Below are 12,421 nucleotides of genomic sequence, written 5' to 3' on the forward strand. Positions count from 1 at the left end.
GGCGCCCTACAGTGCCTCTCCCACGCACTTGCCTGCTTCGCACTAGTCGTGCTTCGCACCAGCCCTCCGCTCGCCCTGCCCACTCGCTCAGCTCCCTCACCCGCTCCCCTCAACCCCGTTTGCGCATTCGCTTCAGGCTGAGGTGTTCGAGGAGATTGCCACAATGGAGCTCCCCTTCGAGGGCATCCCCACGGTGCCGCCCCGCAAGGACCGAGCCCACATGGTGCGCAGGGAGTGCCAGTGGCTGTGGGTCCCACCTAACAAACCTGGCAGCAGCCCGACCCACATGCTGTGCTCCGTCAACGACGCCACCGCCTTACTCACTCCGCCGGTTCACACCTGCCCCACTACTGCATGCGCCCTGTGCGCAGCGCAAGGTTGCCTGCGTGTCGGTGTAGTCGGTGACTCGCTGTGCAGCTGCCGTGCCGTTGTCCTGTGCCGCGCCCGCCTCACCCCTGCCCTCCACGTGCGCCTGCAGGTGTTCTTCTGCGGCGGCTGCCGCTACCGGGTCACCGCCGCACCCGCCTGGAGTGTGGGGCGCGTCAAGCAGGCGCTGTGGGCGGGCGGCATCTCCCGCTCCAACAAGCCACCCGAGCGCCGCGCCACGCCCGGGCTGCAGCGCTGGGAAGACTTGGTGCGTGTGTGGCGCGGCGGCGCGCGCGGGCGTGGCTGCGCGGGTACTTGCTTTGTCATGTGCATCATGTGCAGAGTGTGGTCATGCGAGCGTGAGGCTGAGGGGACAGAGGTTGAAGGTTGTGACCGCAGCAGAAGGCAAGGCGGAGGGCGGACCAGGTGGGCATGCAGCGTGTGGCGCCTCTCGAGTAAGCCCATTGCAAGTACCCGTACGCCAACCTGGCGACACGCCCGATAACAACTAACACGGCCCACCCCAAGTTCACGACCCACCCTGCTGCCTGCGCTCCCTGCTTCAGGCACTCATCTACGCGGGTCAGGTGCTGGACGACAACGACAAGCCCATGGCTGAATACCACGTGCCGCCTGTGAGTAGACAGCTAGATGGCTGGTCCGGCGTTAGGTACGCCGCACGCGTCGTCCGGCACGCACGGCACACAGCGCACTACTTGGCACACTTACAAGCAAGCATGTACCTGTATGCTGTTCCCGCCACTGTGTGCCGTGCGGACCGACGCAGCCCACGGATCTTGATTGCGTGGTTCCTCTAGTGGTGTGCGCGCGCGCCCGCTGACATGTACGCAGGGCTGCCAGTGCCTGATCGCCATCGAGCGCGCCAAGCTGGAGAGCGGCAAGCCCGACCCCGACTCGGCCTACTGGAACTGATGGCTAGGCAACCCGCCAGCGGGCAGGATGAGCGGCGAGCGAGGACACATGCAAGAAAGGGCGCGGTGTCGAGGGGCGGGAATGGAACCTCACCAGGAAGTAAGGGCTGTCAGGACAGCACTTGCGTCCCACCCAGCGCGGTAGGCTCCATGCACGCCCTGTTCGATCGACAATGAACGCTGCCGCGGCTTAGTGCCGGCGCGGGCGGGCCCCCGCGGGTCGTCTGTGGAATCCGGCTCCCAACGAATGCCAGCTGCAGGCACCGCGCAATGCTGCGCTAGCTAAAACTAGATAATATGCACGTCAAGGGCGGTCACGGCGGCAGTCACAGTAAATGCTTGGCCAGCGCCCCCGCCCGCAGACCTTTCCCTCTCTGGCTCAGCCCCGCACGCCTGTATGTTTCTATTATGGAGCCTTTTGTTGATGAGCTTGCTCACAGATTGCGCCAAGTCCTGGCTTGATTCCGCGGGCGCAGTCTCAAGTCTAGGTCCTACTGTTTCACTTCCTCCCACATAGAGGGAGCACAAGGGTAAATAGCTACATACAGACGTGTGATAGCAACAGTAGCGCGCGTGTGATGAGGGAGAGAAAGCTGCCGTTTACTTGCCCAACAAGAGGTGCGCGGCGCCAGGTGATTTTCAAGAATGTTCTTGCGCTTTCGGAATAGGTACTTGTGCCCTGCATCCAGGCTAGGCAGACAGCTGTCATACGCAGAGGAAAAGGGGTTTGGGTTCAAGACCAGCAGCCAGCCAGCTATGAAGTTGCGCGCGCTGCAGCTACGTATAGAGTATGCAGCAGTTTGTGCAGCTAGCACAGGTTCCTGGGAGTGCGGCAAGTTCCAAACGGGATGGCCAAGGGCCCCATGCGCAGGGGCAAGTCCTTAGAGCTCAGGATAACGCGCTTCACTCACAAACTAGCTATTCGAGTTCGCGCTTACCACTTTTGCACTCCCTGAACTCAAACACACAGAGCACCTGCTCCTGCTGCGGGCCCCAGTAGCAACTTGTTTCGCGAGCGCAACTGCGTCGCGGGACGCTTCGTTCTTCCCGCAACCAAGCCTTTTCATTCACCATGGCTGCTGTTATGCAGCCCAAGGCTGCTGGGCGTGTCGCAAGAAAGCTCGGGTGAGTATGGGGTTACTTGCTGCGCTCGGCGTGTGCCGCGACTCAGGCCGTTGTGCTCACTCGCGCTGCTCGCCGCACATGTTGCTGACTGCGCATCGGCCATTGTCATGACGTCGCAGGTTTGACGACTGCAGTGTCGGCAACGTGCTCGAGGATGGACATGGGAATGCACGGCCTTTCTCCACGCCCGTAGGGACGGTGGCGGTTCCTGTGCCACCACTGGCACCTAAGCTGTGAGTGGGGTGCTATAAGGGATGCTTTATTGTGGGAAGGCTGCTGGGCGTTTCCGTCGCGGTCGGGCATCGTCCATCGGCGGGGTGTCCTCCTCCAGTGCGTTCCCTTCCACAGCTTGGCGGGTTGGGCTGTTCACTGGAGGCCTAGGTTCATGCTATGGGGTGGCGCCACAGCTCTATGCTGCCTGCCTGCAGCCGGTGATCGTTGTTAGTTGGCTTTAGTGCGAGAAAAATGCTATGCAGTCAGCTGGCTTTCTCTCTTCCCCTACCTACCTTACTGACTTGCATTCTTTGCCATGTGCGACCTTATAGGTATCCCTTCAGCACGCAGCAACTTGAGCCGAGCAGCCCCACACGCCACAACTTCTCGCACCCTTGGCCCGAGGCCGTCACCCCTAAGACCGTCGACTGCACGTGAGCACGCCGCCATAGCTAGAGTGCTGGTTTCCGCGCTGTCTGGCGGGGCCGGATGCTGTCAGAATCATGTGGGTCGTTTGTGCCCGTTAAATCCAGATTCTAAAGTACCGTGAAAGAGGACGCCGACGACGTTTCGTCCATCCCTCATGCACGTGTCACTTACCCGCCCTTGATTTCTTTTTGCCCACACACAGGGCGGCTAGCGCGGCAGCTTGGTTCCCACGGAAGTACTTCTCGCGCAAGTGGAACCCGCTCACCAGTGTGGTGCACCTGCACCCCCGGCAGCCCGAGCGCAGCCGCAAGCTGCAAGGCACCTTCGACGCAGCAGCCGCCACCAACGCCGCACCGGGCCAGCACCAGCGGTCGGCAGGCGTGGCCGTACGCATGGCTTACCAGCCGTGGCGCGCCGGCTGCTGGGATGTGCTGCAGAAGTCCTCGAGCTCGACAGCGGGCGGCGGGGGCAGCGGCGGCGGCAGCAGCTATGCAGTTCGGCGGGCGCTGCGCCGGGTGTGGTGGGTGGAGGGCCCTTGCCAGTTGTTTGGGACGCTGCTGCTTCACCAGCAGCAGCCGTGGACTCAGGAGGGGCATCAGCTGCAGCTGCTGGTGCAGCAATGCGCATGGAAGCAGTCGATCGAAGCGCTGGCCGAGCGAGCGGCGGCGGCGGCGCAGGGCAAGGGGATGTGGCAGCGGCGGCGGCAGCCCGTGCCCCAGCAGGCGCCGCAGCTGAGGCCGCTTTCCACGCTACGGGAAGTGGAGGAGGAGGAGGAGGTGGACGAGGAGGAGAAGGTGGCGGTGGAGGAGATGGAGGTGGCGATGGAGAAGGAGGCGCAGGAGAAGCGGGCGGCGGAGGAGGCAAAGAAGCGGGCGGCGGAGGCGAAGCTGGCACGCAAGGAAGCGATGTGGCGTCAGCACTTGGCGCAGCTGCAGCAGCATGCCATGCCGCAACAGCAGCAGCAGGAGTCGTTTACCGCTGATGAGCAGGAGTCGCGGCCGCAGGAGCCGCAGGCACGGCAGCAGCCGCAGTGCCGGATTCAGCACGACTGCCACGACGACGGCAAGCTTGTGGCTGAACGGGAGCAGAAGCGGCAGCGGCAGCAAGAACAGGGCCGGCGGGCGGACGGGCCGGCGCAGCACAGCAAGCGGCACCGTGGCTGCCGCGGCGGGAAGAAGGCTCAGAAGCGGCGCGCCCGTGACCGGCAAGCGTAGCGGTCGGTAGTAGTGGCATGCATCTGCAGGTCGGCGGCTCACCTGGCGGCGGCACGTCCGATGCAGCAATAGCTGTACATGAGCGGCCGCGCGAGCGTCTGTGCGTCATCATGTCTGGCCCGCGAGCTAGGCTGCCCAGGACGCCGGCGCACCCCACCCCCCTGTTTGCACTGGTGTTGCTGACTTGACGGCAAGCGTGCGCGCGGCAGTGGCGGTACGGTGTGAATGAGAATGAGTATGGAAGACCTCGCCCTTTGCGCGTTGCAAGTCGAGGGGAGCGAGGGCGTTGGCTTCGAATGAGTAGCAGTTGGGCTGGTGCGTGGGTGTGTAGTTGGTACGGGTTAGGCTGGCGAAGCAACTTGGTGCCCAACGGCTTGTTGGCAGAAGTCACAAGACGTTTGGTGTCCTGCAAGACCATTGTGACAGCATGCCTCGTGGGTTTCCTCAATGCATGGAGTGGTTGGTTTTCAATGCTACAAAAGACTGCTGCATGGTTCTTACGACGGTGGCTGTGGAGTTTGGGTATAGCTGCCGCCCCCGCTCCCAACAGTTGTGTGATGGGTCACGAGAACAAAAACCAATGCGCCTGGTTTGCACTGACCCTCATTGCGTGGGGAGGTTAACGCAGTGGACCATCACGGTGTAATAATAACAGGCCGTTGCAAGAGTGCGTGCTAACAGCGTGCAGACCGGCAATGTGCCGGCTGCGACGCGCAGATAGAGCCCTGCCTGCTGCCCCACACCCCGGCCGCGGCCGGCTACCATCCTGCCGCCCAGCCACCCACCTTGCCTACACCGCCAGCCGCCGCCTTGACGTGCACACAAGCGCTACGCCGCAGCCATCGGATGGACGTCTAACCGCCCGCCCCAGGAACCGGGTTCTCATATCCCTAGTGAGTGGTGACCTTCCGCAGTGGACACGCCGCAACCGCCGCCCGCGCCTCCTCAACTGCACCGTCCGGGCCACCGCGCTCACGCACTATGCGGTCAGCTGCCCTGCTGTTCCGCAGGTGACAGCATGCCTCTCATCCTTCTGCACTCATGTGCAGACCTCACGTGCAGACCTCACGTGCAGACCTTGACTGCGCCCAACCGCCTACCTCCCAGGCCAGGCTTTGTCTGTCACGTCCTCGAAGCCCCCACTGGCCCAGCGTCTGCGCCTGCCTGTACACCTTCCCCCCACTGTGCTCCTCTGTAACCCACGCGCTCCTGCTGCTCCCAGTCTTCGTCGCTCTCGACTCCAAATCGGCAACCGCGCTCATCTTCCAACGCCCTTCCTACCATCCCTCAAGCCACCTCCGTCAGGCAGCCCACAAGCCCAACTGCATAGAGACCAACACACACACATGCGTCCGCCGCTGCCTGGCCCCGCTTCCCTGCCTGCCCCACATCCTACCAGCCCTACCCCTGCCCCTCCCGCCTAAAACCAACCTCCGCCGCACCGCTCCTCAAGACCTCACTCCGCGGCCCACAACACCACACTCCGCACCAGCACGCAGTCACCCGTAGATCTTGATGGGCTTGTCGTACGTGTATCTGCTCGTGCTGGGCGGCGCCCGCCGCGGCGCGCCGGCGTGCCCCAAGCCCTTGTCCTCGTGTAGCAGCGCCAGCACCAGCTTATTGGGGTCCACCAGCGTGGCCTGCGTGGGCGCGCCGCCCACAGCCGCCGCTGCCATGGCCGCCGGGGCGTAGAAGCCGTTGCGCCAGCGGTGGAAGTCCTCTGCACGCGCGCGGGGAGGGGGGTAGCCGTTTACATGAACGGTGTGTATTGGCACGTGTGTGTGTGTGTGGGGGGTTACATTCATGATTAATTAAGAAGTGAAGTCATAGGCAGGTACAGGGGGGGCACATTCATGCGTACTTAAGACTGTGGGGGGCGGGGGCACGTGACGGCCAGGTGAGAACAGGTGAGGAGCTGAGTCAGGGAGGCGACACCGACATGCTGTTGAGAGACAAAGCCCAGATGGCACAGGACAGCGCCAGTCAATGCTGATGCGTCTGGCTGCCCCACACATGCACGTGCACACACACACACACACACACACACACACACACACACACACACACACACACACACACACACACACACACACACACACACACACACACACACACAGAGACACGCACCCGCCAGCTCCTTGTTCTCCTGCGGCACGGCGTTGGGCGGCCGTGTCCCCACGAAGATGGCACGCCACCGGGCCATCTCCTCCGCGGACGCACCCAGAAGCGGCTGCGGTGCGGGGCCGGCGGCACACACGAGAGCGCAGGGGTTGCGTGAGCGGCTGACACGCAACCATGGTCAGCGGCGCGAGCCCTGAAACCCACACGTACAGCCCCGAGCACCCTGGCCTGACGCGTCCAGCCACTGGCCCACACCGCAACGACCTTCCCCTCCTGGCCCCGCTCCTACCCTTTCCGCCCATGCATGCGCGCACACACAGCCCTCCTCATACTCGTGCCTAGTCACGCACCTGCAGCCGCGCGCGGATCTTGGCCAGCGTGTCGCTCTCCGTGACGCGGATGAGCAGTGGATCGCCGAACGCCGCACCAGGCATATTCTCCGCCAGCGCGTCTTTGAGAACCTCCTCTGCGCTCTTAGGGCCCGCGCGTTTGCCTTGCTCGCCCTGCGAATCAGGGGCGTCAACGTCCTCCGCATCCGCGTTGTCGTTGTCGTCGTTGGCGGCGTCGGCTCCGGTGTCTGGCCCGCCGTCTGCGTCCATGGGCTCGGCCGCGTCCGAGGCGGCGGTGGTGGCCGTGGCCGCGGCCCAGGCGGCGGCGGCGCGCGCCGACAGCGGCGGCGGCAGGTGGTGCACTACCTGCACACACGTACAGACACAGGACAGGCGCGTGTTGCCGTGTGGTGCAGCGGTGTGGTGCGGCGTGACACAACCCTCTGGCGGCTGGCGCCCCAGCGCTTGGCCCTCTGCATCCAGAAGGCCTGAGAACAACCCGCATGTCCCCTCGTGTCCCCGCCCTGCCACACAGCTCCCCGCCCGCCCCCCTCCCCCTCGCCCCACCCCACACATGGCCACGCCCACGCCCACGGCCACGCCTGCGCCCAGCGCCCGCGCCCGTACCTGCATGATGTAATCCTTGGGTCCCATGGCCTCCGGCAGCTGGTCCTCCGGCACAAACTCCGCCCGCAGCTGCCAGTAGTCCACACGGAGCGCCTCCAGCCGCTCGCCGGGGTCCACAATCTGTGCCGGGAAGGGAGGGAAAGGGAAAGGGAGGGACGGGGCCCCAGGCATGACGAGTTAGGAGAAGGCGGCGTTGGAAACGGCATGGCGAGAGAGGCGGAGGATGCCGTCAGCAGTCGGTGGAAGTAGAGGCAGGGGAGGGGAGATGCGTGCGTGCGTGCGTCCAGCAATGAGGTTGGGGTTGGACTGGACTGCCGAGGGGCTCCCCCGATGCGCTACCCTACTTGGCTGAAGCTTCGCGACGCCGCAGCGCCGAGGCAAGGCCCTAGAATGGGCGCGTCGGTCAACACGCAACCCGCGGGGGGAGAGCACTTGCCTTGCAGATCTTGTTGTCCTGCAGCTCTAGTAACCGCAGCGGTCGCCCCGCCGCCGCCAGCTCCGCCGCCGCCTTGAGCGACGCCTCCTCCTCCGCCCGCGCCGCCGCGTTTCCCGCGCCGGCGTGCGCGCCCGCCGCCGCATGCCCGCCGCCCGCTGCGTGCTCCTCCGCGCCCGGCTCCGCCTTCACCCCCGGCTCTGCCTTCACCCCCGCGTCCGCCTCCACGCCCGGTTCCGCCTTCACCCCCGCCTCCGTGCCGCCGTTGCTGTGGCCCACTGCTGCTGCTGCTGCTGCCGCCGCCGCCGCCGCGGGCTGCTGCTGCAGGCGGTTGGCGAGCTCCGCGAGCAGCTCTGAGACGGGGCTGTCGCGCCGCAGCCGTATGCTGTGCTGCTCGCCCACGAACTCGCCTCGCTCGTTGTGGAAGGCCACGCGCACCGTCTTGAGCCGCTCCATCTCCTCCAGCGGCAGGTCCAGCACCTGGCGGGGGCGGGAGCGGGAGGAGACGCCGCGCAGTGCGGGCAGGGGAGCGTGCGTCAACAAGGTTGCGAGACCACGGGACATGCACAGTACGACAGAACCATGCAATTGCGAGCTTAAAAGCATGAGGGAGGAAACGCGCGCGCACGCGCGCACGAGAGAGAGAGCAGAGCGTGAGCGTGTAATATGCGCGCGTGTGTTGTATAACCCGGCCTCGGCCCTCGCCCGCGCCCACCTCGAAGTACAGCGTGTCAGCCAGCTGGCCGCCCGAGCCGCGCTGCCCCGAGTTGAGCATGCCCTCCAGGCTGCCCACGGAGCGGAAGCGGATGTGGCCGCGCAGCGGCTGCCCGCTGTACACGTTGTGCTGCGTGAAGCGCAGCTTGGAGGGGTCGGGCAGCTGCAGCGCCGCCGCCAGCGCCGCCGCCACCTGCACAGAGGCGCGCGGAGGTGTGTGTGTGTGTGTGTGTGTGTGTGTGTGTGTGTGTGTGTGTGTGTGTGTGTGTACGGTACGGTACGTGGTTGTGGTATGGCGTGTGAGGCGGCTAGGGGGCACGCGGCGCAGGAGTCAGTTTCGGGCGGGGGTGGGGTGGGGGGCTAGGCACAGGCTGCCTATGCTGTGCAGCCCCTCAGCCTACACCACGGCACCTTCGTCCAGCAGCTTCTTAGCGGCCTTGGCAATAGCAGTGTCCCCGCCACGCCCTTCCTCCTCCGCTCCCGACGGCCTGCCATACGTACGCCCTGGCGCATACCGTATTGGTCGCCAACGCCCCGCCCCAGCCCACCCACCTTACTACGCGGCCTGCCTCTAATTCTTATTCTCACTGGGTAGCGCACACACAAACCCAGGGGCACCCACCTCGTCGTAGGTGGCACCCCGCAGCAGCTCCAGGGTCACGGCCGGCGGCGCCGCCGGGTCCTCCAGCTTCTTGAAGTGGATCTGAGGGGGACAGCCATTCACGCGAGGTTAGGGCAATGGGAGCAGGCTAAGAGCATCGGGGACAGGGAACAGCGGGCAAAGCAGCAGCATGAGTCTGACGGGGCTAGCGGTAGTGCGCGAGGGCGGCGCGGGGTACGGAGGCAGTCAAAGGCAGGCGGCGTCAAAGGCGACTCGAGACGCACTGTGCGTCCAACCGTTTCTTTGTACCTCAGCCCCTCCCGCTGTGCGCCTGTGCCCCCCGCCGCCTCATCTCACCTCACCGCACCGCACCCACCCTCCTACGCCAGTGCTCCTCCCTCTCCGCCTCCTCTCCCCTCCACTCACCAGTCGCCGGTTGTGCACGTACTCCAGGAAGCCGCGCGCGGTGGGGTAGCGCACCGCCGCCGCCTCCTCCTCGCTGAGCTTGCGCTGGTAGATGATGATGTCACCGTGGTCGATGGTCGCCTCAGCCAGCGTTATCCTGGGGTTACATCCATGATTAGTTAAGGAAGCGGTAGACGGTAGCCAATCTTGGGGAACAGCAATCGGGGGTTAGAAAATGGCGTGACGAGTGTCGTGGCGTGATGAGGTTGTGTATGTCAGAGGCGAGGTCAGAGCCGATTGGAAGGCGGCGTTGGCCGTTAGGCACCGCGCGCGAGTGGCGCTAGGCTGCCGCACAAGTTAAGCTGCTCTGCACGTGCAAGTGGCAGTGGCTGGCACCGCGGCAGCGCGCTGCCGCGTGCTTCTGTTCGGGGGCCCAGCCCCGGCTCCCAAACGCCTGCCTCCACCAGTCTCAATCGGCCTCCACGAGATACGCACACGCACACGCACACGAGATCTGGCCCTGCCCCTCCTTCACTCCCTGCCCTGCCCTGCCCTGCCCTGCCCTGTCCTGCCCTCCCGTCCCCTTGGTTTGGTTAAGTTTGGGCTGGCGTTTACAACCCCCCCCCAGCCTCCCGCTGCTCCTCACCGCAGGTCCACGGGGTCGACAATGACGGTGGGCTCGGACTTGACCTCCTCCCACAGCTCCGCCTGGCCCTCCAGCTCCTGCTCGTCGTCCTCCAGCAGCATGTTGGCCACCGATTGCAGCTGCGCGGCGAGGGGGGGGGGGTTGTAGATACCAGCCCATACTAAACCAAACCCAATGCAATAGAGCGAGGAGGAGAGCGTGGTCGATGCGTGGGGGGTTTACGTGATTACATAAGAAGTGAAGGCGTAGCCAGGGGCGGGCAGGCCAGCACGCAGCAGCGGAGGTCACTGCCGGCAGTTTAGTTTGGGCTAGTATCTACAACGCTCACTACTTCCCCCCGGCACCTTCCTGTGTCTTGCCATGCTTACTAGACCCCTGAAACACAACCCCCGCCTGACCCCGCCGCCCACGCCACCCGCGCTCCCCCCCCTACGGCTGCGCCGCACCGCGCCAGCCCGCCTGACGGCCGCACCTTGGCAGTGCAGGGCAGCAGGTGGTGGCCCTTGAAGGTGAGCGTCTCCTTCACGGGGTCGTAGTGCTTGACGAACACCAGCAGCTGCCGCTGCTTGCCGGCCTCCGCGTACAGCGCATTGGTAGCCACCACCTCTGCAACAAGCCGCAGCCGCCGTGCGCCGTGACAACGCCATGGTTGCAGATACAGGGATGGACGTGATCCCCAAGGACTCAAGGCCCGGGTAGCCGAGGTCCGGGGGCGTTAGCAGAGCCGGCCAGGACCCCGGATGGCGGGAGCGCAGGCTCCCGACACGAACCCTGCCGCGGACCCAACCCCAAGCCTGCACTCACTGTAGTTCGCCTGCTTCCCTGGCGTCGCGTGCCAGAGCCGCTGCCCATTGCCACTCGATCCCTCGCTCATCACCCTTTTGTAACGTCGCAAACTTGTCACCCGCTTCCCCCCACCCCACCCCACCCAACCCCCACCCCCACCCAACCCCAACCCCACCCCAGCCCCAGCCCCGAACCCGAAAACCCCACACACGCGCCCTGCCTGCCTTCCCCTCTCGCTCTCACCCTTGTCCTCGCCCATGTCCTCCAGGTACAGCCGGATGTCCATCAGCGCCACCTTGGCCTCCTTGCCGCCGCCGCCGCCCGCCCGGTGCCGGCTGCAGGTGCAGGTGCAGGCGGCGCAAACGACAAGGGCGCGGGCGCGGGGGTGTTGCAATGAGAGCGAGGGCGCCGCCATACGCACACGAGGCCATGCGCGAGGACAATCCCCGAGCGAGCATCCACTTTTGCCCCGCTCCGCCTTTTGCCGCATGCAGGCGCAGCGCACAAGCCTCCGCGGACAGCCAAACCCGCCACACCGCAAGGCCGCCACCCCGCGCCCCTCCCTTCCCCTCTCCTTCGCCCGCGACCCTCGCGCCCGCTCCTGTCCTGTGCCCCACCCGTCCCCCTCCCCCTCTCCCCCACTCACCCCGTCCCCTCCCTCGCCAGCTCGCGGATGCCGGACAGGTCCACCAGCTGGCTGGCCTCCTCCTGCGCGGTGAGCGGCCGCTCGGGGCGGTGCGAGAAGTTGGCGCGCCGCTTCATGGTCCAGTAGCGCTGCCGCTCCACCGGGATGCCGGTGCGGGCAGCCACCTGCGCAAAAGGCGGGGCGGCGTGCGTGCGTGCGTGTGTTAACGACCACACAGGGAGGAAAGCACGTGTGTGTGTGTGTGACACGCATGGGTGGTGGGGCCACACGCGGGCCATGCGTGGGGATGTGGCGCGGGGTCAGGCCCGTCCCGCGGTTAGGAGGCAATGCGATGTGCCCGCTGGTCCAGGTCCGCCTTAATACACCACCCGAGGCACACACATGCACACGCACAAACACACACGCACACACAACACATAACACGGACGTACACACAAACGCTGCGCCCCACCCACCTCCGCCTTGAAGTCCGCGAACTTGGTCTGCTTGCGCATCCGGTAGTGGCAGCGCTCCGCCGGCAGCCTGGGGGGTTGCGGGTCAGGGCGGTGGGAGCAAGGTAAGCGCAACGGGAACAGCAGCGGGCCACGGGGGGTTGCAAAGGTGTTCGGAAGAGCGGTATGCCACAAGGGGAGGCGCAGAAGGAGAGGCGGTGAGCTGGTGTGCAACCACAGAGCAAGGACCCTCCCTAATGCAACCTGGGAACAGGGAACCCTCGCACGAGTTCTGAACCTGGAAACGGATAAACCTCGCACGACCCCCGCCCCGCCCCCTGCACCCTCGAGCTAGCTGCCACCCCTCCCCTCCCCTCCCCCTCCCCCTCCCCCTCCCCCTCCC

General features: G+C 65.5%; 3 protein-coding genes across 3 annotated transcripts in view; 2 read left to right on the forward strand and 1 right to left on the reverse strand.

Moving 5' to 3' along the window:
• Nucleotides 1-34: 34 nt before the first annotated feature.
• Nucleotides 35-2,196, forward strand: CHLRE_07g336100v5 (uncharacterized protein). The gene is made up of 4 exons (XM_001700089.3): nt 35-223; nt 479-634; nt 933-1,001; nt 1,219-2,196. The coding sequence occupies exons 1-4, from the start codon at nt 164-166 to the stop codon at nt 1,297-1,299; spliced, it is 366 nt and encodes a 121-aa protein (XP_001700141.2). The 5' UTR covers nt 35-163; the 3' UTR covers nt 1,300-2,196.
• A 48-nt stretch (nt 2,197-2,244) lies between these two features.
• Nucleotides 2,245-4,786, forward strand: CHLRE_07g336150v5 (uncharacterized protein). Its single transcript, XM_043064268.1, has 4 exons — nt 2,245-2,423; nt 2,543-2,656; nt 2,969-3,070; nt 3,268-4,786. The coding sequence occupies exons 1-4, from the start codon at nt 2,371-2,373 to the stop codon at nt 4,277-4,279; spliced, it is 1,281 nt and encodes a 426-aa protein (XP_042922836.1). The 5' UTR covers nt 2,245-2,370; the 3' UTR covers nt 4,280-4,786.
• A 139-nt stretch (nt 4,787-4,925) lies between these two features.
• The window catches only part of CHLRE_07g336200v5 (uncharacterized protein), a 14,099-nt gene continuing 6,603 nt past the window's right edge, over nt 4,926-12,421 (reverse strand). Inside the window, exons 18-30 of the mRNA XM_043064269.1 lie at nt 12,043-12,109; nt 11,588-11,751; nt 11,185-11,276; nt 10,628-10,761; nt 10,156-10,274; nt 9,531-9,666; nt 9,126-9,206; nt 8,505-8,696; nt 7,793-8,269; nt 7,357-7,476; nt 6,751-7,095; nt 6,407-6,509; nt 4,926-5,999 (exon numbers count right to left, since the gene is read on the reverse strand). Of these exons, the coding sequence (XP_042922837.1) occupies nt 5,779-5,999; nt 6,407-6,509; nt 6,751-7,095; nt 7,357-7,476; nt 7,793-8,269; nt 8,505-8,696; nt 9,126-9,206; nt 9,531-9,666; nt 10,156-10,274; nt 10,628-10,761; nt 11,185-11,276; nt 11,588-11,751; nt 12,043-12,109 (2,251 nt within the window). The 3' untranslated portion in view covers nt 4,926-5,778. The remainder of the gene's footprint in view (nt 6,000-6,406; nt 6,510-6,750; nt 7,096-7,356; nt 7,477-7,792; nt 8,270-8,504; nt 8,697-9,125; nt 9,207-9,530; nt 9,667-10,155; nt 10,275-10,627; nt 10,762-11,184; nt 11,277-11,587; nt 11,752-12,042; nt 12,110-12,421) is intronic.

This window comes from Chlamydomonas reinhardtii, chromosome 7, assembly GCF_000002595.2.
Source record: "Chlamydomonas reinhardtii strain CC-503 cw92 mt+ chromosome 7, whole genome shotgun sequence".
In the NCBI taxonomy this organism is placed as follows: domain Eukaryota; kingdom Viridiplantae; phylum Chlorophyta; class Chlorophyceae; order Chlamydomonadales; family Chlamydomonadaceae; genus Chlamydomonas; species Chlamydomonas reinhardtii.